At 46.2% G+C, this 26,392-nt stretch overlaps 1 protein-coding gene across 17 annotated transcripts in view; it reads left to right on the top strand.

Moving 5' to 3' along the window:
- Positions 1 to 26,392, top strand: part of TRAK1 (trafficking kinesin protein 1) — a 211,902-nt gene that overhangs the window by 164,307 nt on the left and 21,203 nt on the right. For all 17 annotated transcript variants that reach the window (XM_055381357.2, XM_055381356.2, XM_055381359.2 and 14 more), the window contains 10 exons: positions 6,585 to 6,701; positions 9,936 to 10,036; positions 10,907 to 11,015; positions 13,459 to 13,537; positions 14,943 to 15,073; positions 15,692 to 15,766; positions 16,669 to 16,806; positions 21,020 to 21,096; positions 22,658 to 22,894; positions 24,259 to 24,575. In XM_055381357.2, coding sequence (XP_055237332.2) covers positions 6,585 to 6,701; positions 9,936 to 10,036; positions 10,907 to 11,015; positions 13,459 to 13,537; positions 14,943 to 15,073; positions 15,692 to 15,766; positions 16,669 to 16,806; positions 21,020 to 21,096; positions 22,658 to 22,894; positions 24,259 to 24,575 — 1,381 coding nt within the window. The remainder of the gene's footprint in view (positions 1 to 6,584; positions 6,702 to 9,935; positions 10,037 to 10,906; positions 11,016 to 13,458; positions 13,538 to 14,942; positions 15,074 to 15,691; positions 15,767 to 16,668; positions 16,807 to 21,019; positions 21,097 to 22,657; positions 22,895 to 24,258; positions 24,576 to 26,392) is intronic.

The following is a 26,392-nucleotide window of genomic DNA, read 5'->3' on the forward strand; positions in this document are numbered from 1 at the left end:
TTCCCCCAACAGTGCTCTCCAGATCTTACAAAGTGCTTCCAGCGCCCGCTCATCACCCCGTTCGGGTCATTGAGTCTTCTGAGAGGGGTCCTAATCTGTACCTTTATTTTTATTCCAAGGCCACCACTCAAGCTCTTGGGGCCTCAGCAGTGAGATTGTAGCTTCTCTCTGCTTTACTCTTCCTTGCAGCTGCCACTGTCCATGCCCTCTGTGACCCGCTCACCCTTTCTGTAAGGCTCCTCGCTGTGTAGTCAAGGCCACCCATTGCTCATGGTCCTGAACCCTCCTCTTCACTGTCCTGAACCTTCACTGTCACTGGGGACATGGCTCCTGCTCTCCCGCCCTTGGCCCTCTGTGGCATTTAACTGCGTTGGTTCTTTCCTGCTTCTCAGTCTTGTGCTGCAGGGCCTGCCGGGGACCTTTGAAGCTGGCCCCAACTCCATCCCCAGGTAGTCTGTGCCCTTGCTGAGCCCCAGGCGTAGGAGTCACCCCATAGTCCTGTTTGTTTTGTTCATCCAGCTGGATGAACAATTTATTTTTTATTTTTTGTGGAGGTGGGATCTCCTTATATTGCCCAGGCTGATCTTAAACTCTGAGGCTCAAACAGTCCTCCTGGCCTGGTGCAGTGTCTTATGCCTATAAATCCCAGCACTTTGGGAGGCCAAGACAGGTGGATCACTTGAGCACAGGAGTTTGAGACCAGCCTTGCCAACATGGCCAAACCATGTGTCTACAAAAAATACAAAAATTAGCCAGGCATGGTGGCCTGTGCCTGTAATCCCAGCTACTCGGGAGGCTGAGGTAGGAGGATCGCTTGAGCTCTGGAGGTGGAGATTGCAGTGCACCAAGATCATGTCACTGCACTCCGCCTGGGCACCAGAGCGAGACTCTGTCTCAAAAAATAAAACAAAACAAAACAAAATTAGAAGCAAACTACAGCCACTGTTTATTTGAATCTCTCACATTTTTAAATTAAAAAATTCTCTCACCTTGGCCTCCCAAAGTGCTGGGATTATAGGCATGAGCCACCGTACCCAGCGTGTTTTATTTTTAAAGGGTCTTCGTGTCAACAGCGTCTGTTTGTGTCCTTGTGTTCCATGTCTAATGCCATTCTGTTCCTGTCCTGATAAGATTCATGCCTGAGTTACTGCCTTTCCTTGGAACTAGGAGGGTGTCCTGGTTAAAGTCTAACTGTCCCAGTCATGTGGCTGTTGCACTGTGCGGTGCTTTTCCTGGGCTTTGGCTCTGTTTCTTCTGTTCTCTTGCTATGGTTTCCATGGATCCCAAAGCACAGCCTTCCACCAGCGTGGAGAGTTCGCTTCTGGTTTCAAGGGGAAGAGGATGCTGTGGCTCACCTGGGCTTGCTGCTGTCTGGAATGCACCTTTGGGCAGAGCTTGCCTCCTCCTCGGTTACAGAGAGGGTGATTCCACTGGCCCCTTAGTCATGTTTTTTATCCTGAAATTGGTGAATGAGATGAGTCAGTTGCTAAGTGTAGGCGGCAGGCTGTTTGGAATCTCTAGTGGGTGTGTCAGTCAGTGCAAGAGTTCATTGGTAAAAAGGGGCTGAGACTCAAGTTACAGTCTTTTTTAAGTCTATACTTTTAAAGCATAGTGAGGAGAGGGAGCAGGCAGTTAGAATGAGCTCTACTTTGCCTCATTTCTTGGGGGAATAAAGGAACTAGTTCTTTTAATAGCTTATTTCCAAGGGCCTAAATTACTTGTTTGTGGTCTCTTTTTCTCATTGTAGTTTAATCCAGTGGCCATCTTCTAGCTGTTTTCTTGTTTTTATCCTTTTTTTTGGTAGGGATGGTGTCTCACTATGTTGCCCAGGCTGGTCTTAAACTCCTGGCCTTCTCAAACTCCTCATTCTCCCACCTTGGGCTCCCAAAGTGTTGGGATTACAGACATAAGCTGCCACGCCCAACCTGTTTTCTTGTTTTTAGAAGTAAACATTAATCATATTTTGGCTAGAGAAATGGGAGGTTTTTTTCATTCTTGTAATTCTCCAAGAAAAACCCAACCAGCTTGTTGCCTCAGTAAAATTAAAGAGAAAAAACTAGAGACACTACAATAACGTTTCTGTTTAAATTTTCATTTTATCTATAAATATTTTTAATGTAACTTTTTATTTTCAATTTTTTGAGTACATAGTAGGTATATATATATTTATGGGGTACATGAGATACTTTGATAACGGCATATGCTGCATAATAATCACATCAGGGTAAATAGGGTATCAGGCTGAGCAACGTGGCTCACACCTATAATCCAGACACTTTGGGAGGCTGAGGTGGGAGGATTGCTTGAGGCCAGAAGTTTGAGACCAGCCTGGGTAGCATAGTGAGACCCTGTCTCTACAAAAAGTTAGACGCTGTAACTGAAGAAGAGGAAAACTTTGCCCAAACCTGCATTCCAAAAATTAGATAGGCATGGTGGTGCATGCCTGTGGTCCTAGCTACTCAGAAAGTGAAGTGGGAGGGTTGCTTGAGCCCAGGAGTTTGAGGCTATGGTGAGCTGTAATTGCGCCACTGCACTCCAGCCTAGGCGATAGAGTGAGACCTGTCTCAAAAAAAAAAAAAAAAAAAAAAAAAGAAACAAAAAAAAGGTGGAGGGTGGAGAAAGAAAGGGATATCATCACTTCAAGCATGTATCAGTCCTTTGTGTTACAAACATTCCAATTATACCTGTAGGTATTTTTCAGTGTGCAATAAATTATTGTTAATTGTAACCACCCTATTGTGCTATCAGATACTAGATCTTATTCTAAGTATATTTTTATACACATTTGCTGTGACTTCTTGCTTTTTCTTCTGGCAGAGAGTGTTCTTTAGAATTACTCTGAAGATTACATTTCTGGTATAGACCAGGGAAGTGTTTGCCCTTAGTGGGGCAAGAAGAGGCGAGGCAGCCCTTAGGTGCAGGGTTTGAGGTGTGACAGGTAGGACAAAGGACTTCATTGTTGAGCTCATTGCTCTACTTGTTTCTCTTTCCCTTCCTGTCTCCCAATTCCTGTTGGTTTCTGGCCGTTTGTGTGCTGGAAGCCTTCCGCATCCTTCAGGTGCTCTGGCAGCCCCTTGCCATGCCTGAGCCATCTTCATTATTATGCTGTGTGCTTGATTTGTTTGCATTGAAATGTGCGTACAAAATGCGGCTAAAGGCCGGGCACAGTGGCTCACGCCTGTAATCCCAGCACTTTGGGAGGCTGAGGTGGGCAGATTACTTGAGGTCAGGAGTCCGATACTAGCCTGGCCTACATGGTGAAATGCCATTTCTACCAAAAATACAAAAATTAGCTGGGCGAGGTGGCGTGTGCCTGTAGTCCCAGCTACTTGGGAGGCTGAGGCAGGAGAATCACTAGAACCTAGGTAGCGGAGGTTGCAGTGAGCTGAGATCATGCCACTGCATTCCAGCCTGGGTGACAGATCGAGACTCCATATCAAAAACAAACAAAAAATGTGGCTAAGGCATGCAAAATATCAGTGCTTGTTGGAACTTGGCAGCCTGGATGCATGAAGGCAATGCAGAACAGGTAGTCAGGTAGTGAGCTGAGGAGCACTGATGAAGCAGCTGCTGAGTGTTCAGTCTGAGAACTAGTTCTAGTAGAGACATTAGGTAGACTTGAGTTAGATTTTTGAAGACTATACTTCCAAAGAGAAGTGAACATTGGTATTGCAGTTTTAACCAAATCCAGCTGAAACCACTTGGACTAGGTGCTAATTTTGAGTCAGCCCCTGGAGACTTTAATTCTGTGCAGTCTCCCTCACACAGTTCTTTGAATCCTTTCCTCTAAGTACCTAATAAGCACAGCTGTTGAGTCTGAGAAATGACAAAGGGCCATGAAATAAGGTACCTTTTTTTTTTTTTCTTTTTTTCAATTTTATGTTTTGAGATGGGGTCTCCTGTGTTGCCCAGGCTGGTCTAGAACTCCTGTGCTCAGGAGATCCTCCTGCCTTGGCCTTCCAAAGTGCTGGGATTACAGGCATGAGCCACTGCACCCGGCCAAGGGAACTTCTTGGTAGACACTGACCAGTGTGGATAAATGTGCAGAGATGAGCATCTCTGTTGATTGGGCAGATTCACCGTGTCCCCTTTGCCCCGTGGGAGGGCCGTCTCCACATGTACTGTGTTCCCAGAAAGGCAAGGTCATGATGGGGAGGCACAAATTGTGGGAATGAGCTGGGGAATTTGCAACTCTTTTTTTTTTTTTTTTTTCTTTTTTTGAGACAGAGTCTCTCTCAGACGCTCAGGCTGTAGTGCAGTGGGGTGAGTGAGCCCTGCCTCCTGGGTTCAAGCGATTCTCCTGCCTCAGCCTCCCAAGTCGCTGGGATTACTGGCTCCCACCACCACACCCAGCCAATTTTTGTATTTTTAGCAGAGACGGGGTTTTGCCATGTTGGCCAGGCTGGTCTCAAACTCCTGACCTCAAGTGATCCCAAAGTGCCGGGATTACAGGTGAGAGCCACTGTGCCTGGCCTATTTACAGCTCATTTTTGATACTGTGATACCTGGCTGGCTTCTGGGACTGTGGTGATGGCATTGCCAGTTTGGGGACTGTGGAAGGCCTGGAGGAGAGAGACTATCATCCTGCAAGAGGGAGCCAAAGTGCTGTTGAATCCAGTCTTCTCAAACTGTACTTGACCTCAAGTGCTGCGCTCATACTGCAGTGAAGTTCCTGTGGTTAGCAAAAGGAGATGTCTGCTATTGCATGGAATAATTGGGTGGCTATCCAAGACGTTAGAAATAAAAGCTGATTTTTCTCTTTATTCTAAAACTCAGTGAATCATAAAGCTAGAGAGTTTTTCCAGAATATCTCAGCTAGCCTGCCGCTTTACTCTACCTTCATTCAACAGTTGAGGGAACCTATGTTCAAGTTGGGAACCCATACTCTCCCAGTTTACAGTAGGATAGTTCACCTGGAGCAGTTCAATTTGTGACCAGTACCTGCTGTAAGAAACACAGCTTAGGTTGTGACCCAGTACTCACATAGGTGAATATGTGACAAACAACAGTTTAAACATGAAATAATATTCTTATTACATATAATGCACTTTGGTGTTTTCAATTCTGTGTCATTGTATTTAAGTTAAAACAAAATGTCGGTTGCTGTTACTAAAATGGTTTCTTAACCCACTAATGAGTTTGAAACCTGTGGCCTGAAAAATGAATCTGTTGGCCTGGTGCAGTGGCTCACACCTGTAATCCCAGCATTTTGGGAGGTCGAGGAGGGCGAATCACCTGAGATTAGGAGTTTGAGACCAGTCTGGCCAACGTGGTGAAACCCTGTCTCTACTAAAAATACAAAAATTAGCTGGGTGTGGTGGCACATGCCTGTAATCCCAGCTACCCAAGGGGCTGAGGCAGGAGAATTGCTTGAACCTGAGAGGTGGAGGTTACAGTGAGCCGAGATCGTGCTACTGTATCCAGCCTGGGTGACAGAGTGAGACTCTGTCTCAAAAAAAAAAAAAAAAAAAAAAAAAAAGAATCAATCTGTAGTGTACTTTATCCCTGTGAAGCAAAAGCCGTTTGCCTGGGACCGTGTGGGTAGTTAATAGCAGATGTTGGATCAGAACCTAGGACTCCTCCCCAGCATTTTTCCTACCCCAAACGACATGTTTCCATTCTTTCTTTCAAACCAGATGAACAGAGTAATTAGCATAGGCTTCTAAAATGATTTAATTTTTCTGACTTCTCCTCCCCTTGCCAAAACCCAAGTTGAATCTGACTGGTAGCAGCTCGCTAAGTCTGCATTTGCTGATGGCGTCTGTCCACTATCAGGGGACGTCTTTCTTCCCACAGAGGCTTCCCTGCCTTTATATGCCACTCCAAATTTTCCTCTGTGTAGTGGCTCTGCCTAATTGATGCCATCAGCTCAGCTAACAGAAAATTCTGTGCCCTTAAGAGTGTTTTTGTCTCTGAAGGATGGCGATTTTATGCATAACATCTCCGTTTTGAAAGTTGTTTTTTTCTTAAATGAAACCTAAGTAGCCTTTTCTAAGTAAAAAAACAAAAAAGCATGTAATTGTTTTTGAGAGTAACTTTAAACATTTTTGTTTCACATGAGGCAAAAATAAGGAATTCAATGCATTCCAGCCTAATGTGTGCTAAAGAGGCTGCCTCCCTGTGTCAGCTCTTGGCTTCATTGTAAGAGCATTTTAGAATTTCTATATTTATTCATTCATTCACTTAACAAATAGCTACTGTTTCCCTGTGCCGGGCCCTGGCAATACAATAGCCCAACCCTCAGGTGGAGAGACAGGTTATCAAGTGACTGCACAAATATCAAAAGCAGTTGCAAATAATTGTTTTTAGAAGCATTTTTTTCTTTCCTGTAGGAACAAAGATTTGTTTTCATTGCATTTTCAGGCTTCCCTTTCCTTGTGTGATGTCTGTGTAGCTCTCACACACTATGTGGGCAGAGGTTATGCCTGTTTTAACAGGCATCAAATGCTAACACAGATGGTGAATTATTAATTCCTTTGTTATTTCTAGATGCTTATGTTTTCCTCATTTGACACTGAGCACCATTGACTCCTTCAGGAAACACAGGTCTTTTGAATCCCTGTTCTCCCTCTTTCCTTTCGTAGAAAGAGCGGGATTTAGAATTGGCCGCTCGCATCGGCCAGTCGTTGTTGAAGAAGAACAAGACCCTAACCGAGAGGAACGAGCTGCTGGAGGAGCAGGTGGAACACATCAGGGAGGAGGTAAGACATTGGAGGCCGAGGCTTCCAGAGGGGCCCGCCACAGGCCTGGGAGCCGGAGGCACGGCTGAAGGAGATGACAGAATGGGGTCCTAGTTGGAAGGACGCTCCTGAGGGCACGACCGCGGCCTGAGCCCAGAACTGTCTGTTCTGAAACGTTCACCTGGGGACTAAAAGCCACCTTCCTGCAGCTCCCGCTGCTGCTTGTGTCTCCTTTCTTTCCTCAGGCCATGTGGATGGGATGGCTAAGGGCGGGCATGGTCCTCACTCAGTCGTACATCTGTGTGCCATGTTGGGCCAGCCACAGTCCTTGTCCTCAGAGAGTCTAGACTCTAACCATGCAGGCTGATCAAGATGTTCCATGCTTGGCAGAAGGGCACCCAGGCTAACACGACAACAAGCAGGGGTTCCTGAGTCAGGCTGGGCGTGGGCAGCTGGAGAAGGAGCCCTGTTAGGAGGCCAGCTCGTGTACACAGAGGAAAGTGGCGACTCACATTCATCGTTGTAGTATAATTTTGTGTGTGTAAAACAAAACAAGACAAAAATAGCCTGTTGTTTTCATGATAGAAACCCTCTTATTTCCATGATATAAATCTTGGCTGATGGATATCAATGGTGAGAGGAAGGGCATGGAGCTTTTCGGCTTATCTTAGGGTATCTAGGTTTAGAAGGAATGATGCTGATTTTCTGGAAGGGACGTGGTGTGGACAGAGGAGAGCGGCTGTGGAGTCAGATGGGGTTGCTAGGGCAAGAATAAGAAGCTTAGAGCCAGGCCCTACTTAGTAGCTTCTTTTCTATCACTCTTTTCTTCTAACAGTTAATTTTAACTGTGACAACACTTCTCCTTGTTTCTTTTCCCCTTTTCTTTTTCCTTTCTTTTTTTTTTTGAGATGGAATTTCGCTCTTGTCATTCAGGCTGGAGTGCAGTGGTGCGATCCCAGCTCACTGCAACTTCCACCCCCTGAGTTCAAGCTATTGTCCTGTCTCAGCCTCCCGAGTAGCTGGGATTACAGGTGCCCGCCACCACACCCAGCTAATTTTTTAATATTTTTGGTAGAGACGGGGTTTCACCATGTTGGCCAGGTTGGTCTCGAACTCCTGACCTCAGGTCATCCGCCCGCCTCAGCCTCCCAAAGTGCTGGGATTACAGGCATGAGCCACTGTGCCCAGCCTTTTTTTTTTTTTTTTTTTGAGATAAGGTCTCACTCTGTCACTCAGGCTAGAGTGCAGTCGTGAGATCACAGCTCACTGCAGCCTTGACCTCCTGGATTCAAGTGATCCTCCCACCTCAGCCTCCTGAGTAGCTGGGACTACAGACATGTGCCACCATGCCTGGCTAATTTTTGTGTTTTTTATAGAGAAGGGTTTCAACATGTTGTCCAGGCTGGTCTCAAACTCCTGGGCTCAAGCAATCCACCCACCTTGGTATCCCAAAGTGCTGGGATTACAGGTGTGAGCCCCTGCGCCTGGCCTCTTCTCCCTTATTTTCTATCAGAAACTTTCTTAGTGGGAGTGGACGCCCTTGTTCATGTTCCTAAGATGTATTCAACCTTTTTCCTTGTTAAAGCTATTCCCAGTACATTGTTGTCTGGGTTTAACAGCAGTTTTAATATGATGAAGCATAGTCGCCACTATGTAAGAAAAGTTTTAATCCTGGGCTTTAAGATTTGATAAGGGAGAATGCTGTTGTATTTTAGGAGAAATAAAGTGATTCCTGCATTCCCTGCCCCCAGAGTCACGACCTGGATTCCCTCTCATGTGACTGGTGGGAAAGCATGCTGGGTCAGCCTGGCCCCCTCCCAGCCACTTCTGAGCAGAGGGACCTGCCAGCCAGTAACTCACAAATGGCCACCCGTCAGCTTCTTCACTATACTGTTCTTGCTTGGGACAAGCCTCACCTTGCACAAAGAGGATCCAGCTCTCTGGGAGTGGAAATGCCTTTTTTCCCCCTTGGAAAAGCTTTGAATTTGAAAGCTATGACATGTTTCCCTTTGGCATATTATTAAATTATCAGTCTAGGTGCCGAAGCTAAAACTTTTATTCACATAAAATTGTCTTCTCCATGGAAGACGTAATAATTCACTCTGTTTTGTAGACAAATTGCAATAAACCATAGACCCTAAGTCAAATTATACACAAGAAAGAGTTAAAACGTAACTGCAGTTCTTCTTATAGCACTGGTTCCCTATTCTTCAGTACTGCAGAGTGAAAGGGCAGATGAAAACTTTTACAGTCCAACTTTATTTAAAAACCTTAAGTACAAATCAGGGTGATTTGCAAAGCCATCTCAGCAGAAGTCAATGTAGCCATTCCCTGATGGTTGGCTCTTTTCTTCCTGTGTGTGAAATTCCTATCTAGTAAGCATTGAGCACGGAACGAGGTCTGGCTGGGCTTGTCCAGGGGCCTTGTGAGGGTGCATCACAGAATGGGGCTGTGTGGTCATCCAAGTGTGAGAGCAAGGGTCGGTGAGCTGCCTGTATTGGCCCGTGCAGAGCTGGCATCTCCAGGACCCTATTTGGAGTTGGGATTTGGTTCTGGCAGAAGTGAATGAATGGCCTTTTCTTTCATTTAGTAACATGATCAATTTTTCTGGCTATTTGCCCAGCTGATCATCTGGCTATTTCCAAAGCCCCTGAATAGTTGCATCCCCACAAGCATCATTCTTTTTTCTTTTTTTTGAGATGGAGTTTTGCTCTGTTGCCCAGGCTGGAGTGCAGTGGTGTGATCTCGGCTCACTACAACCCCTGCCTCCCGTGTTCAAGCAATTCTCCTGCCTCAGCCTCCCGAGTAGCTGGGATTACAGGCACATGCCACCACTCTTGGCTAATTTTGTATTTTTAGTAGAGACGGGGTTTCACCATGTTGGTCAGGCTGGTCTCGAACTCCTGACTTCAGATGATCTGCCTGCCTCGGCCTCCCAAAGTGCTGGGTTTACAGGTGCCAGCCACCGTGCCCGGCTCCCAAGCATCATTCTAGTCCCCTCTCTGCTCTTCCCTGTACCAAAGTAAAAATTATGAATTTAGACAGCTTTCTACTAAAAAGTAATTGTGTTTCTTTTAAATAGATAAAATGAAAGCCTATTTTTTTGAGTAGCACAAAATGAGTTTAAATGCTTTCACTTTCAATGGTGAATTTTCAGAAAAATATTGTCACTAAGTGTTAAGTGTTGGAATGTGAGTCGGGGGGGACAGTATCACCTTTTGGGAAGCAAATGATGGGCCTGCTCTGCTTGTGCAGGTGTCTCAGCTCCGGCATGAGCTGTCCATGAAGGATGAGCTGCTTCAGTTCTACACCAGCGCTGCGGAGGAGAGTGAGCCCGAGTCCGTTTGCTCAACCCCGTAAGTCACCAGAGGGCTGTATTTCTGGAGGCCAGAGCACAGGCTGGCCGCTGTTGATGTCCGTGGAGTCACCTAGACAGGGTCACCTTCAGCAGCAATGGAGGTCAGCTGCTCTCAGCCTTCTCTGGACCAAACACCTCCAAGTGCCTCAAACAGATTGATTTTACTATTTTAGCGGGATATGGATGGACAGGTTTTTAGTTTTCCTTTTCCTGGGTCTTATTGCTTATTTGTCAATTTAGATTGATTTGCCCTGGCACATTAATGGATAATGGGTTAGGCTCTGCTGTTGGAGAGTATTCAGGGTTCTGGAGCCAGAGGTGCTGTGGCAGGTCCTTGGGACAGAAGGCGTGGTGTCTTCTCTGAGAGTCAGCAGATCCTCATGTTGGGAGCATGAACTCTAGAGCCCAGTGGGCTGGCTGCAGATGTTGGCTCTGGGACTTACTAGCTGCATGCTGTTGGCTAGGTTACTTAACCTCTGTACTTGTTTTGTCATTTGTAAAATGGAGATAACAATAGAACTTAGGTCAGAGAGTTATAAGCATTAATTGAGTTAAAACATACAGAGTACTTACAAATGCATTGGGAGTATTAAATAAACTCCCAGACATCCTGGAATTGTGTAGGCTTTAAACAGAGTTGGTCCCCTGACTTCTAAGGTGATGTGGCAAGTTGTGGATAAAGGATTGAGATGTGGGTTCAGAATTGGTGGTGAGCCTGTGCACTGGGGGCGCTGTCTTCCTGGGGTTGGGAGAGCGGTCTGGTGGGTCATTGTCCTTCCTGCAAGCCCTTCTTTGTGTCTCCACATGGTTTGCCAGGTGGTGGGAGGAAATGCGTCTCCCTAGGTTGTGAGCGTACTTTCTCCCCCAGGTTGAAGAGGAATGAGTCGTCCTCCTCAGTCCAGAATTACTTTCATTTGGATTCTCTTCAAAAGAAGCTGAAAGACCTTGAAGAGGAGAACGTTGTACTTCGATCCGAGGTGATGTGCCCTCCCTTCTCTTGCCCCTGCTGGAAGGGAGGTGGCCCCATTCACCTTATCTGGCAAGGACAACCATGGTTAAGTGCCCTCTTCAAAGGTGGCAGTCTGTGAAGAGCTGTACCAGGCGCTCGGCAGACGTGCCTCCTCTGTGCTCTGGGCACTGCCTTCCAGCCCAACACATGCCTCCCTGGCTGGGGCAGGCAAACCTGGTGAATGACATGGTGTGTGGACTGGGAAGAGTTGGAGGTCCCCTCCTTCACAGTCACTCCTGCAGTGAGGTCTCCCATGGTGTTCTCCAGCTCTGACCACAGCACCTGTGGAGAAACCCAGCCTTGTTTTCATGCTGCCACAGATCAGATGCTCAAGGAAGTAGTCCATGGGTGCTCAGAGAGAGCCATATTTCTTTTTCTTTTTTTCTTTTTTTTTTTGAGATGGAGTCTCACTATGTCACCCAGGCTGGAGTGCAGTGGTGTGATCTTGGCTCTGCAACCTTCGCCTCCCGGGTTCAAGCTATTCTCCTGTCTTAGCCTCCTGAGTAGCTGGGACTACAGGCGCATGCCACCATGCCCAGCTAATTTTTGTATTTTTAGTAGAGACGAGGTTTCACCATACTGGTCAGGCTGGTCTTGAACTCCTGACCTCAGGTGATCCACCTGCCTCGGCCTCCCGAAGTGCTGGGGTTACAGGCATGAGCCACCGTGCCTGGCAGAGCCATATTTCTTAAACAATTAACTCAAAAAGGTTGAGCTGAGGCAACTGGGGGACTCATGCTTTTGAGTTTGTTTTATTGGCAAGGCAGTGTGCCAGGCATTTTGCCCACATTTTTTTTTTTTAGAGTTCACAACAGGGCTGAAAGCTGGTTACTTTGATTCTCATTGGAACGGTGGGCCCCAGGCTGCTAGGTGTTTTGATAACCCAAGGTCATTTGAGTGAGTAAATGAGAAAGCTAGGATTTGCAAGTCTGTGACTCTAAGCCCCTTGTTTTTCGCCTTCACCCACTGCCCCTCTCTAGAAACACCGATATGTGCAAATTTAGTACTGTTTGTCTTAATTAGTGGTTTCTGTTCTCTAGCCGAGGTATGGTGTGGTACAGTACGGCCCTGTTTATCAGGCCCCTGTGTGTCAGGTTGGAGCTGTGTGCCCACCTAGGCCGGCCCTGGGTTCTTGAGAGCCCCTTAATAGTGCAGACCATCTGTCAACTTGAACTTGCCCACACCTTGGTAAGATCTTCATGTCCCGTCTGAACAAGATGCTCTTCTGCACGTCTTGTTCTGTTAGACCTCACCTCTTCCAGCACCTTGTTCACTGATGGGTCATGTAAACCCAGATTGACCAAGAAGTCTGCCTAGGTTTCCTCTGCCAGCCAGTAGCTGGGCAAGGCAACAGCCCTGTGCTCCCTATTCTGAGTTCAGTGCTACCTCTTCCAGCACCTGCCCCAGGTAAATGCTCCAGCCCCGGGCGCCCAGCAACTCACCCAAAGCTAGCTGAGGGAATCTGATCCCAGCTACAGATTCCTGCTACCCCACATCCATTTTCTGAAGTGTAATGATTTTCTGGGGCCAGGACTGAGGGCTCAGAGACACTTCTGTCTAACTGGGGCTCTTGCTTGCTTGCTTGCTTTGTCTCTTTTTCTCCCTCTTTCTCTCCTCCCTCCCTCCCTTCCTCCCTCCCTCCCTCCCTCCCTCCCTCCCTCCCTCCATGGGAGTCTTGCTCTGTCACCCACGCTGGAGTACAGTGGCGTGATCTTGCCTCAAGCAGCCCTCCCATCTCGGCCTCCCAAAGTGCTGGGATTATAGGTGTGAGCCACTGCGCCTGGTCTCGGGGCTTCTTCTTTGGGCCTTCAGATCTCTATCATCCCACCCTTTTCAGCCAGGGCAAGTTGTCCAGAGTCCTGGGGTGGCTCTTGTGCCTCTGCATTTTAATGCTTTTGTGTTGGACCTTGTTCTTACTAAGCTTGAACACAGCAGGTTTAACTCCAACTTGGGACCTCATATGTTCAGTGCCTGGCACATAGTAAGTGTTAGCCATTCCTGTGTGGTTATCCTTAGGATGCCTGCTGTGGGTAGTGTCCTAGGCACTGTGCGGGTCACAGAGCATCCATATTTATGAGCCAGGACAGCCACAAATAACAGATACAATGATAGGATGGTGGTGTTCGCGGTGTTTTTAACAGAGCAAGCTGTAGAGCGCCTGTGCCCGTAGCTTTGTGTGGCGCCCTCTAGTGGTATGCATTTTTCAGGTTTTCAGCTTTGAGTGCACATCCATTATTAAGCTGGGAATTCAGATGGACTTTCTGTATTTGAGGGTACGATGGGTGACAGGTGGGGGAATGCTAAGGGCAGTTTCCCAGACCCCGGTTAGCCCTTGCTTTATGCCTCAGCCCTTGCCTGCACCACCAGGCCAGGTGAGAATGTGGGGCCTCTGACCTGGGTCTTGTCTACAGGCCAGCCAGCTGAAGACAGAGACCATCACCTATGAGGAGAAGGAGCAGCAGCTGGTCAATGACTGCGTGAAGGAGCTGAGTATGTCCCCGCACTGCTGTCTTCCTACTTCCTTGCATCTGCTGTCATGATTAGACAGATTTGCGTCAGCCTTGCTAAAGTGCAGTCTCCTGCCAGCCTACGGCTCAGCAGCATTTTTCTTAAAACTGGAGGCCTCCCCAACCTTGTGTGGCACCCCCTCTCTATTATTTAGTGCTAAGTTGCCAGCTATGTATTATCTCAGTTTATCACTGAGGTGGATATTTAAATTTAATTTTGGCTTTATACTGGAATATTGGAATTTTTTTTTTTTTGAGACAGAGTCTCACTCTGTCACCCAGGCTAGAGTACAGTAGTTGCGATCTCGGCTCATTGCAACCTCTGCCTCCTGGGTTCAAGCGATTTTGCCAGCTTAGCCTTTCAAGTAGCTAGGATTACAGGCACCCACCATCATGCCTGGCTAATTTTTGTATTTTTGTAGAGGCAAGCTTTCACCATGTTTGCCAGGCTGGTCTTGAACTCCTGACCTCAGGTGATCCACCTGCTTTGGCCTCCCAAAGTGCTGGGATTACAGGTGTGAGCCACCACCCCTGGCCAGAATATTGGAATTTTTTAATGCCTAAGTTAGGCCCAGCTACAGAAAACTGTGTTGAAAATGTGGAAGAACAACTTACTACCAGTAATTTGATTTGTGGAAGCTGAAGCCAGGGTTCTCACCTTTGCAAATAAATATTTCTCTCCTCCTCTTCATTTTAAGTTTACAAGTTAAGACCAAAGGTCAAAATACTAAGTATTTTGCATTTCGTCAAAATACTAAGTATTTTGCGTTTCGTCAAAATACTAAGTATTTTGCGTTTCGTCAAAATACTAAGTATTTTGCGTTTCGTCAAAATACTAAGTATTTTGCATTTCAGCAAAATAGTAATGAAACACACCTCATGTTCAAATCTAGTCAAGTGAGTTATGACTCTGAATATGGGTTGAAAACTCCAAGGAAATTGCACTGTGCAGTCAGTAGTTCCTTTTTAGAACTGGGTGCAGCAGGGGATTCCTGTTTAGTCACATGGGTTGCTCATGTGTGGAATGTGAGGATTTGGCTAGATGCACTCATGTTTTGTTTGTCACTTTCTATCTGACCACTGGAGCCTTCCTGATTTGTTCTGGGGAGACAGCCTTGGTTGGTGGGCTTGGGACCCTACACTGAGCTCAGGAGTGCTATCTAATGGGGTGAGATTCTTTTTCATAACTGATTGAGCCCTGAAGAAGCTGCTTTGCTTCTCCATGTGGGAAAATGGTCATTATGAGTTCCTTCCTGCACCCTCCCCACTCTACCCTGTCTTTTAGTAAGGATGGTTTTTCTTGTGCAAACCACAAAGAAACCATTCTCTCTGGGTCTGCATGTGTGGTTTTCTGACTTCCTCTCCTGATTGTTGTTTCTTTGTCAAAGGGGATGCCAATGTCCAGATTGCTAGTATCTCAGAGGAACTGGCCAAGAAGACGGAAGATGCTGCCCGCCAGCAAGAGGAGATCACACACCTGCTATCGCAAATAGTTGATTTGCAGAAAAAGGCAAAAGCTGTAAGGCTTCTCTGTTTATCTGGCTGATACAACAATGGCCATGCTGAGACGGGGAAGGGACATTTACTCCAGAAGACAGTGCTCTTTAGTTTCATATCTTAGCAGTTCGTGTTGCCCCTTTGCAGAAAAAGCTTAGTGGACTCAGTAGTATAAAACTGATTACCTGAATTGGTGACGAGTCTTATTTGTGACCTCTTATCTCCTAAAATTATATTGAATTCATTAAAAAGATGTTGTAAATATGGACTTTTGCATTTTAACTTATGGATCATCTAGTCTAGTATTTGTTTTTACACAGTGCACTAGATATGTGCTGCAGTAGAGCAGTATCCTCTTCAGATTTAAGAAGAGGCAGCAAAATGGACTTTGCTATTAGTGTGGGGTAATATGCTTCCAGAGAGCTTTGGAAGATGGGGGTGGGGCGGTGGGCTATAGAGAATGAATGTGGATATAGGAAGGACTTTACCTTCAAAATAATATAAAAAGCAGAATTTGAGTATAAGATGAGCATGTCCTTGTAGAAAGTGATGAGTTCATTACAGATTAGGTTAATAAGAGGGAAAAAGTTAGACTTTTACTAAGTATCTTAGAAAGTGATCTATCTTTGCCGTGCTTTAGTGCGCAGTGGAAAATGAAGAACTTGTCCAGCATCTGGGGGCTGCTAAGGATGCCCAGCGGCAGCTCACAGCCGAGGTGAGCACCTCTCCCTCATTCCTTCAGTGCCTCTGATTGCAGCGAAGGTGGATTAGCCTTCCCGGACAGCTTTAGTCACGTCCATCGCAACTACTGTTTTTGTTTCGAATTTCATTTCATTTTTATTCGTGGGAGAGTAAACCCAGTTGCACCTTGATTCTGTGCCCACTGACACTGTTACTGGTTATGGGCACCTGTGTGGCAGGGCTCTACACCAGCTGAGCCTGGCACGTGCAGGTGCCCAAAAAATGTTCAAAGAAATGAAACAATACAACACAGAGCACTCTGGGAGAGGAATCTCACAGGTGTGGCTTGAAATATGGGTGTGACGATTTTCTTTTTCTTTCTCTCTTTTTTCTGTTTTTGAGATAGGGTCTCATTCTGTCACCCAGGCTGGAGTACAGTGGCATGAGCATGGCTCACCGCAGCCTCGACCTCTCCAGGCTCAGGTGATCCTCCTGAGTATCTGGGACTACAGGTGTGGGCTACCACGCCCACCTAATTTTTGTTTTTTTTGGAAAGATGAGGTTTTGCCATGTCGCCTAGGCTGGTCTCAGCTTCTGTGCCCAAGCAAACCGCCTGCCTTGCCCTCCCAAAGTGCTGAGATTACAGCTGTAAGCCATCATTCCTAGCCTGATTTTTCTTTTGCATGAAGTTGGTTTTGTTTCATTTGCCCATTGTTGGTATTTTAGAAGATTTCTGAGTCTGTAAGCTTGCCTCAAGTCAAAGAAAAAGCAAGCCTTTGAAAATTCTGTTATTTGGCCACAGGCGCACAGGGCAGCTGGTTCCACACGTGCTGGGGACTCTTAGATTGCTGTGTCTTTCTGGCCTTCGGATGGGCAGATGTGTGTACACCTGGGTGCTCAGGAGATCCTGACCCTCTGTGTCTTTCCTGCCTGCAGCTGCGTGAGCTGGAGGACAAGTATGCAGAGTGCATGGAGATGCTGCATGAGGCACAGGAGGAGCTGAAGAACCTCCGGAACAAAACCATGCCCAATACCACGTCTCGGCGCTACCACTCGCTGGGCCTGTTTCCCATGGTGAGCTGTGCTTTCTTCCCAGCCAGAGGACAGGAGGGGTTCTGGTGATAGGAGCACAGTGTCTGACATTCTGGCCACTGGAGTTGGGTGTTCACAGTTCGCTTCTCATTGTACAGTTCAGATCTGAGTCTGAATCAAGGACACTTGAATCTGACTGGTGGTTTCTTAACTACATAAGACAAATTGGTTCTTTATTTTCTGTTCCTCTAAATCTGTGGTCTTTTCTACTCCTGCCATTAAAAGATAAATTTAGTAGGAACTTGCTTTAGTGGGAACCTCAGGTATTTGGAAGATCTGACTCATACAGGTTGAGCATCTCTAATCCAGAATGCTTCACAATCCAAAACTTCCTGAGCACTGACATGATGCATTGTAGACATTTAGTAGACATTATGTTTAGATGGATAGTTGGACAGATAGACAGGTGGCCTAAAGAGCAAACTCAAGAACTCCTGTGTATTCCAGCTCTATTTCCATGGTTTGATGAAATGCTAAATGCTCTCTGAGGAGAGAAGAGCTTTTGAGAGAAACTCCCCCAAGTGAGATAGGAGCGGATGGCTGCATAAATGCTTGTGAGATTCTGTCCCTTCTGAAATTGGCCTTTTCCTTGGAGCTCTTTCCCTTCAGCCCCCATTACTGACCCCCAGCAGATACTATCCCCATCCCCCACTCCTTGTTGTCTGGCCCACTTTCCCTAAATCATGATTTCTTTTCTTCTTTGCTCCCATGCATCAAAGTCAGGAAGTCAGGCTAGAACAGCTACTACCCCCTCTCCGCCTCAAGAAGCTTCATTGAAATCTGAGGGAAACAAAAAGAAAGACATATAACATAGTCAGCTTTCTAGGGCACAGATGGGTGATCCAGAGATTCCAGGAATCTCAGTAAAAGCAGCAAAGAATATTCAGTCCCCCAAGTTCCCTGATCTAGCGCTAACCACACTTGGCTCACACGCTGGCCTGTGTAGCTTTGCAGGCTCCTTACCTGGGTTCCCTCCTTCCTGGCTTGTCATCTTGGTGCAGTGAGCTCCTGGCGCTGTCTTGTTTCCTGGGCACCCAGGATCCACTCCACTGCCTTCCCCACTCTCAAGGGCAGACCTCTCTTTGAAAACTAAACTATTGTGTGAGAAAAGTCGAATTGAAATTTGCATTTCAGTTTCTTTTTGAGGGATTCTCAGCTTTCATATTTGCTGAGGTAAAGTTTTTGTTTGCCTTTTTCTGTAACTCTTGGCACAGCCCAGTTTTTGAAGATGGCTATTTTTAAAGTGTATTATGCATTAAAGGTATTTAAAGCAGTCTAAAGATTGCATCATGCAGAATGCCCAGATCTGCCTCTTTTGCTCCTAGCCATTCTAATCGCTGAATAAAACAGTGAGTAGCAGTTTTTGCACAACTATGTTCCCAATTCTCTTGCCTCATGGCAGGAGTTCATCTGGGATCCACAGACGAAATTCGGGGGGCCTGTGAAATTAGTTCCTAATTGTACTCAATATTTCCTTCCTTAATGAAGGTCACCAGGTCACAGTGATATTAGCACTGCTTGTGACTTTGTCATCATTAGAAATCACAGGTATTTTTATGGCACATTTCTTTTTCTCTTCTTCTTCTTTTTTTTTTCGAGACGGAGTCTTGCTCTGTCATCCAGGCTGGAGTGCAGTGGTGCGATCTTGGCTCACTTCAACCTGCTTCTCCTGAGTTCAAGCGATTCTCCTGCCTCAACCTCCCAAGTAGCTGGGACTACAGGCATGTGCCACCACGCCCGGCTAATTTTTTTTTTTTTTTTTTTTTTTTAGTAGAGATGGGATTTCACCATGTTGGCCAAGCTGGTCTCGAATTCCTTACCTCAGGTGATCCACCCGTCTCGGCCTCCCAAAGTGCTAGGATTACGGGCATGAGCCGCCACGCCTGGCCCTATGGCACATTTCAGTTGTTACAGATGCCTCACAACACCACAGATGCTGATCTCCACTTCAAAATGACAGCAGTAACCAGTCCTGAACTCATTTCTCTCTCCTTTCTCCTCTCTCTCTCTCTCTCTTTCTCTTCTCTCTCTCTCTCTCACACACACACACATTGTTATATTGATATATATCTGCCTTCTTTTATAATCATAATTTTATTTGCCTAAAAATACTATTCCAAGAAGGAGTCCACAGACTTGCCTGGATTGCCAGAGGGGAGAGGGTCATGGCCAAAAACAAGTCACAGAGCCTGCATGTGACTTTATCTCAGTATGGCTTTGAAATTACAGTCATCCCTCAGTATCTGAGGGGGATTGGTTCCAGGACCCCCTGCAGATACCAAATCCTTCAATGCCTAAGTCCCTGATATAAAAGGGCATAGTGTTTGCTTATAACCTATGCATGCCCTTCCACATACAAAAAGATCATCTCTAGATTGCTGGTAATACCTCATACAATGTAAATGCCATGTAAGGAGTTGTTATACTATACCGATTTTTAAATTTGCATTATTTTTTGTTTTTTTTCCCCCCAAATTTTCTATCTAAGATTAGTTGAATCTGAGGAAGTGGAACCCACAGATACAGAGGGCTGACTGTAGTAATTTGACACTTCATTTTTCTTAAGGTGTATGAAGGTCCTTTCTTCTCTATTTGTAAATTATGTGGTGAATAACAGTATTAAAAAATAAGCTGGCTTAAAAGATGTCAGACTCACCTAGGGAAGTCCTTACTGGACATAACGTTTAATGGCAATCTGTGGGTAATAATTACAAAATAAAATGCATATTTGTGAACAAGGACTGAAAAAAGCCTGCTAGCCCTTTATTCATCTCGCTTCCTGCTGATTCCTGTGGAGTCTCCCCGCTTGGTTCCAGCCTCCAGACTGGAGCATCCGCATGGACCATGAAGCTGCTGAGGTGGATGCCCTCGAGTCCCCAGGCGGTATCTGCTGGGAAGCCACTGGCCACATGTGGCTGTGCACATTTAAATCAATTAAATTAAAATATAATTACGAATTCAGGTCCTCAGTCACAAGCCACATTTCTTGTGCTCACTAGCCACCCCTGGCTGGTGGTTTCCACATGTACATATGTCCCAGCACAGAGGATGCGTCCATCATCGCAGGTTGTTCTGTTGTTTAACATGAATTTAGCCTTTCCCTTCAGGTTATCCTCCATGGATATCCTCCTCTGGTGCTGAACTGGTGCTTTTCTGCACACACGTGGTCCTGTGGGTATCTACCATGTGTAAGGGATTGTGTGTTAGGCTCCACCTCCTAAATGCTGAGTGATGGGTGGTACAGGAGAGGGGACATCCATCTGGCAGCCTTTAATGTTGAGTCTCAGCTTGAGGCCTGGCCCATTGGTGAAGTGAGAAGCCATCAGTGACTAGCCTTCCCCTGACCCACAAAGCTGGAGAGAGAAACATGTGAGCTGTTGAGAAGAGTGGCAAAGACTTACTGTGTTTGGTGTCTGCTTCAGAAAAAAATGTGAGATTCCTAGTGGAAACAGGAATCCTACATTTCCTGGGCAGGTTGTTTAAAGGTGGGTGGGCCATGGATAGTTGGCGGTGAGAGGAACTTCCCTTGCAGGAGGCCAGGGAGGATGAGAGCAGGGACCTAGAGATGGCAGTGCGTGTGACTCACGTCATGTCTGTAGAGACCCTCTCACTAGCACAGAACCAGAGTACCCTTTGGAGGTGGGAAAGGCTTCCCCAGGAGCCGAAGTTGGAGGCCCTTGGTCTATTCTCGGTGTCAGAATCTTAGACACAGAGGGGGTGTGACAGACCCTGTAGACTAGGGGGACAATAGCTTTGTGTGGCTTGTGTGGGCTCTGTTGCCATATCTCACTGTAAGCTCAGAGGTATTTGGAAATTCACCTGTCTCCATCATTCTGAACACATCACCCCTCCCTCATAAGTTCTGCATCCCATCTCATAGCCATGGTTACAGCTCCATGGTTTGGCCAACCTATGTCTAAAAGCATAGGGTTTGCTTTTAGACACCTAATGGCATATGAGTCAGCAGCTTTACACTCAGTGCCCAGTGGCACTGCCACACTCAGAACCTGCCTGGGAAACTGCTCAGCCAGGGTCCCTGACAACAGAGAGTGCTGTTAAGTTTGTGTTGTGGGAAGACCGTGAGCTTCTGATGCCTTGGTTTACTCTCCATGGCCCACCTGGGTGCATACCTCTTTTAGAGACAGAGCATTTGAATTGGCGCTCACTTGACATTTGTCTTTCTGGCTTTTCCCAGGATTCCTTGGCAGCAGAGATTGAGGGAACGATGCGCAAGGAGCTGCAGTTGGAAGAGGCCGAGTCTCCAGACATCACGTACGGCCACAGTTTTCAGTTTTGAGATTCCCAGAGACCAACTTGTGACCAGTGCAATGTTCAAAACCTAGCAATGTTGAGGCTCTGGGTACCGACAGTGATTGACTATTGTCCTTCCCAGTCCAGATTAAGGGAAATAATAGAACACAGCTGACAGCATCCCTCAGCTCCTCTTATTATCTTTTGTTAGTGTTAATTTTTATTTATTTATTTTTTAGAGATGGGGTGTCTCACTTTATTGGCCACGCCAGAGTGCAGTGGTGTGATCATAGCTCACTGCAGCCTCGAACTCCTAGGCTCAAGTAATCCTGCTGCCTCAGCCTCTTGAGTAGCTAGGACTACAGGCGCATGCCACCATTTCCAGCTAATTTTAAAAAATCTTTTGTAGACATAGGGCTTCACCATGTTGCTCAGGCTGATCTCAAACTCCTGGCTTCAAGTGATCGTCCTGCCTTGGCCTTCCCAAAGTGTTGGGATTACAGGCGTGAGCCACCACTGGCCTGTGAGCCACTGTGCTCCTCTTCTTCTTAGGTTTTAAAGACAAATTGTGAACTTCCAGAAAGTCCTAGAAAAGGAGAGATGTCTTTCCCATCTCTCTTAACACAAGCTTCGTCTTGATATAGCTACACGTTTTTATCTTTCCTTTCAGTGGAAAACATTTAAAAAATTTAAAATCAACGTAGTGTGAGATTCAGAGGGGTCTTCAAAGATTTTGTGCAAGGCTTCCATCTCCATCTGAATACACCTAGGGATATGAGCTTCTACCATCTGTCTTCCTACCTCAACTCTTGTACTTAGCCTGCCCCAAGGTGTTTGTAAGGAACATGTGGACCAGGTTTCATTGTGTTTTCTGTGTACCCAGACTCCAAAGACAGAACTTAAATGAGATCCTGGGAGTGGCAAGTGTCCAAGTGAGGTTTGGTATATGTGTGACACCCTCTGCAGCCCAGAAGGAAGTGGCCATTGTAAAAACATGCCTACCCTTTTCTCTTTAAAAGGGAACAAATGAGCATCAAAGTGGTTCTGCTCCTAAAATAACACTTTCCAAAATTAGACAAATCTAGTATTTATCATCTTATTATAGAAGTGAAAGACTAACTTGAAGTCTTCCTTTTTTTATATGAATGTTCAACAAATATCCATTCTACAAGTATTGATTGATTTCTGCTGCACTGAGCAGTTAAACGCTGCCCTGCTGCAGCGTTTATTCTAGTGAATATTATGAAAAAAATCTAGGAGACAAAAGTCATACTTAAGTATTTTTATTTGTAGGTTAAGCTTTAGGGATGTGAAACACAATTTCACTCTTGCTGGCATCACCTTTAGGATACAACCATGCGTTCGAGTCCTGGGTTTAGTGGGTGTTGAATCTCTCAAATTTCGCATTGTGAAGGAGGCAGCCAATACCCTAAGAAACAGGTGGCAGGCACAGGATAGCGGGCTGCTTGGGGACTCGTCATAGGCCAGGTGCCCTTTTGGCTCAGTTGATCGTTTTTGGAGGGTTAAACTCCAGGGTTGTGCCCGCATTTGCTCACTCACGGATGCCGTGCATTCTCCCTAGTCACCAGAAGCGTGTCTTTGAGACGGTAAGAAACATCAACCAGGTTGTCAAGCAGAGATCTCTGACCCCTTCTCCCATGAACATCCCCGGCTCCAACCAGTCCTCGGCCATGAACTCCCTCCTGTCCAGCTGCGTCAGCACCCCCCGGTCCAGCTTCTACGGCAGCGACATAGGCAACGTCGTCCTCGACAACAAGACCAACAGCATCATTCTGGAAACAGAGGCAGCCGACCTGGGGTGAGCAAGCTGGGAGTTTTCACTTCTCTGTTTTGGGGTGAAGAGTGGTAGTGTGGATTGTCTGCAGGCTCAGTAATTATTAAGAGGGAGGTAGACGAGAGTCACCTGAAAAATACAGACCTGGCCGGGCGTGGTGGCTCACGCTTGTAATCCTAGCACTTTGGGAGACCGAGGCGGGAGGATTGCCTGAGCTCAGGAGTTTGAGACCAGCCTGGGCAACATTGCAAAACCCCATCTTTACTAAACATACAAAAAATTAGCTGGGCACGGTGGCATGCACCTGTAATCTCAGCTACTCAGGAGGCTGAGGTAGGAGAATCGCTTGAACCCAGGAGGTGGAGGTTGCAGCAAGCTGATAATTGCACCACTGCACTCCTGTCTGGGTGACAGAGTGAGACTCTGTCTCAAAAAAAAAAAAAGCGGACCTTACAGTTCTCCACATCTGTTCTGCCTACCCACTTGAGCCTATGCCTATCCTTGATATGATATTTTAATCAGCTTAAAGATGTATAACAAGCTGATACCAGAAAGTCTGCTTTCCTGTGAAATGCTTGGGGGGAGGATTAGTGAATATTTTTTTGTTGTTAATCTTCACGGTAAGGCTACAGAATAGACATTTGTTTTGTGACCGTTTTGTAGCTTGATGTTGGAAAGGCTGAGGAGGACTCAGGCTGTCTGTCTTGTGACCAGAATGTGGTCACAAGGTTCAGAGGGTGGGGTGCAGGGGGGCCAAGGTGCCCAGGACTGGGCTTTCCTCAGGAATGGTCAGTTCCTCTTTGTCCTGAAGCCCTGCAGAACCTGGACACACACACACACACGCATGCACGCACACGCACACACACACACACACACACACACACCATTGTCCACTTTGTGCATCGTTTTCCTCTGACTTAATAAAATTGATTCTTCCGGACCAGTTGGAACAGACAGACAGGAAGCTCCTTGATCAGAGCAGGTTTTGTTCAGAGTTGGGGTCTGTGCTCTTTTCCTTCAAGAGAAGAGAGAAGCATGCCTTAACCCCATTATCCTTCTGGTAGCCAGGAACAGCAACCTACAGGTTTCTTCCTAAAGGTTCTTCAGGGAGATGTTTACAGGGACTGAATTTACTTAGTCTGTGTGCAGATATTCATCCCACCTTAGTCCTCACCCCACCTCAACCCCACTAAAAAAGACCCCTGGCGGGAGTGGTTCTGGACACGAATTTATTTCCCCCTGTTGCCTGAATGTCAACTGCTTGCCTTGGTTCCCATGGAGAATCCTGTAGCCCCAGGGAACGTCCACCGCTGTGCATTGAACAGTCGGGCCTCTGTGGCCTTGGAGCCCTGCTGGCATTCCACCCTCACGCCCCTTTCTTCTTCCAGAAATGATGAGCGGAGTAAGAAGCCGGGGACGCCGGGCACCCCAGGCTCCCATGACCTGGAGACGGCGCTGAGGCGGCTGTCCCTGCGCCGGGAGAACTACCTCTCGGAGAGGAGGTTCTTTGAGGAGGAGCAAGAGAGGAAGCTCCAGGAGCTGGCGGAGAAGGGCGAGCTGCGCAGCGGCTCCCTCACACCCACTGAGAGCATCATGTCCCTGGGCACGCACTCCCGCTTCTCCGAGTTCACCGGCTTCTCTGGCATGTCCTTCAGCAGCCGCTCCTACCTGCCTGAGAAGCTCCAGATCGTGAAGCCGCTGGAAGGTGATCACGCGGGGCCTCGGCCCCTCTCTGTCCTCCTGGGGGACTCCCTTTGGTCCCTGATCCACCTGCGGAAGGCGGGGCACCTCTGTCACGCCTACTCCTTTTTCTTCCGCGACAGCCACCCGCGCTGCTGGTTTGAGTTCCTCTGAGGGTGGCGCTCAGCCTAGGCCTCCGTCCCTCCCCTCTGGCTGGCAGGTGTGACAATGCATACATAGGCCATGAAACTCGCCGAGGAAAGACAAGCATGTGCACTGTGGTCTTCTAGTTCTTTCCTTTGCCTTTAGAACCTTAGAAATAAAAACTTTTGTGGCGGTAGAGGCACTGCTAACTGATTCAAAAATTAATTAGGTTTTGCCTGTGGGTGTGAGGAATGCAGAGAATTAATGCTTTAGCTTTTCTGCAGTTTTGGTGTCGGGGAGAGGTTCCAAGCAAACTCTATTAAATGGGGTTTTTTTTTTTTCCCATAACCACCTGAATGTGATTTGTGGGCTTATGTGTTCTGATTTGAACTTCATATAGCAAGGTTGTGGCTTTTGGCAGACGCAGTATGTTCTGAGCTCGGCTCCTAGAGTCTACAATTTGGAGTCCAGGAAGGGGTGGCTGTGGAGACAAGTGAGTTTTGTACCTCCGTAAGCCACCCTTTTTCAGGGTCAGTTCATGTGTTAGTATCAGGGGCATCTCAGATGATTAAACTCATGGGAAAAACTTCCTCCTTCCCTCTCTCCCTCTTGCCCTCCTGCCTCTTTTTTTTTTTTTTTTTTTTAATTTAGGCACTTATAAAATGTTTTCCCTCTACCTACTACTACCCTGCCAAGAGCCACCAAGTGTTTATATTTTTCATTTTTTACTCCTTTAGTTTGGAAAGCCATATACGTTTGAGAAGGTGTTTTAAAACTCTGTGTTACACTTACGATGCAAAGCCAAATCAGAACTTCTGTAAGGCAGAACTTTCCCAACTTTAAAAAAATTATTGTCCCCTCTAAGGAGCCTTCTTAGACGTTTTTTCCTAATCACCCCCCAAAGACATTTTAATACCACATATATATTGTTTATGTACTATATGTATATCCATATACAGTATACATAAACAATACATAAGCAATACATCTGTGATATTAAAATTAAAAAGAATCCAATTATGTTTACCTCAAAAGAACCTGTTTTTGCTTCTTGGGAGCAATATTGCCCCTGTGAGACTGCATGCTATAAGGTAAGGTTGTGCTTGTTAAAGACCCAAGACATGACTGGGTTCCACAATCTCCAAAGGAAGAGGGCGGGCTAGTTTGTTTTTATTATTATTTTAAAATTGTATAATTGGGGTCTTTCTTAGAGTTCAGAAAAGGTATAGCTTACTCTTTTTTAATTGTTTATTTAGTTGTAAGCTTGATGATTGTTTTCTGATCCACATTGTGTGTGTTCTTCAATAAAATCTTTCATTTCTGCAATTTTACTTTCTGCCTTACTTTTCTTTTTTCTCCTTTGTCACTCAAAGATCATTGGAATTTATCATCTCTGTCTTGTCTGCTTTCTATATTTGACTCTGTGTTTCATTAGATCATCTAAGAATATGTTTTTGAATTTATTTTCAAAGCACATGTTTTAGCCAGTTCATCTTTATTTCTTTTAATTTTGTGACTTGGCAGTATTTTTGTGATTAGTTAATAGGATAATAGGAAATCCTGTTAGATTAGCAAGGTGAATTTCATCTATAGTACTCTGCTACCCAGGAGGCTAAAACAATACAATTAAAAAGTTATTTGTCTTATCACAGTGGCCTATAACACAACCTCATGATACAGATTCTTTTGATTCCATTT

The sequence above is a fragment of the Gorilla gorilla genome, chromosome 2, assembly GCF_029281585.2.
Source record: "Gorilla gorilla gorilla isolate KB3781 chromosome 2, NHGRI_mGorGor1-v2.1_pri, whole genome shotgun sequence".
In the NCBI taxonomy this organism is placed as follows: Eukaryota; Metazoa; Chordata; class Mammalia; order Primates; family Hominidae; genus Gorilla; species Gorilla gorilla.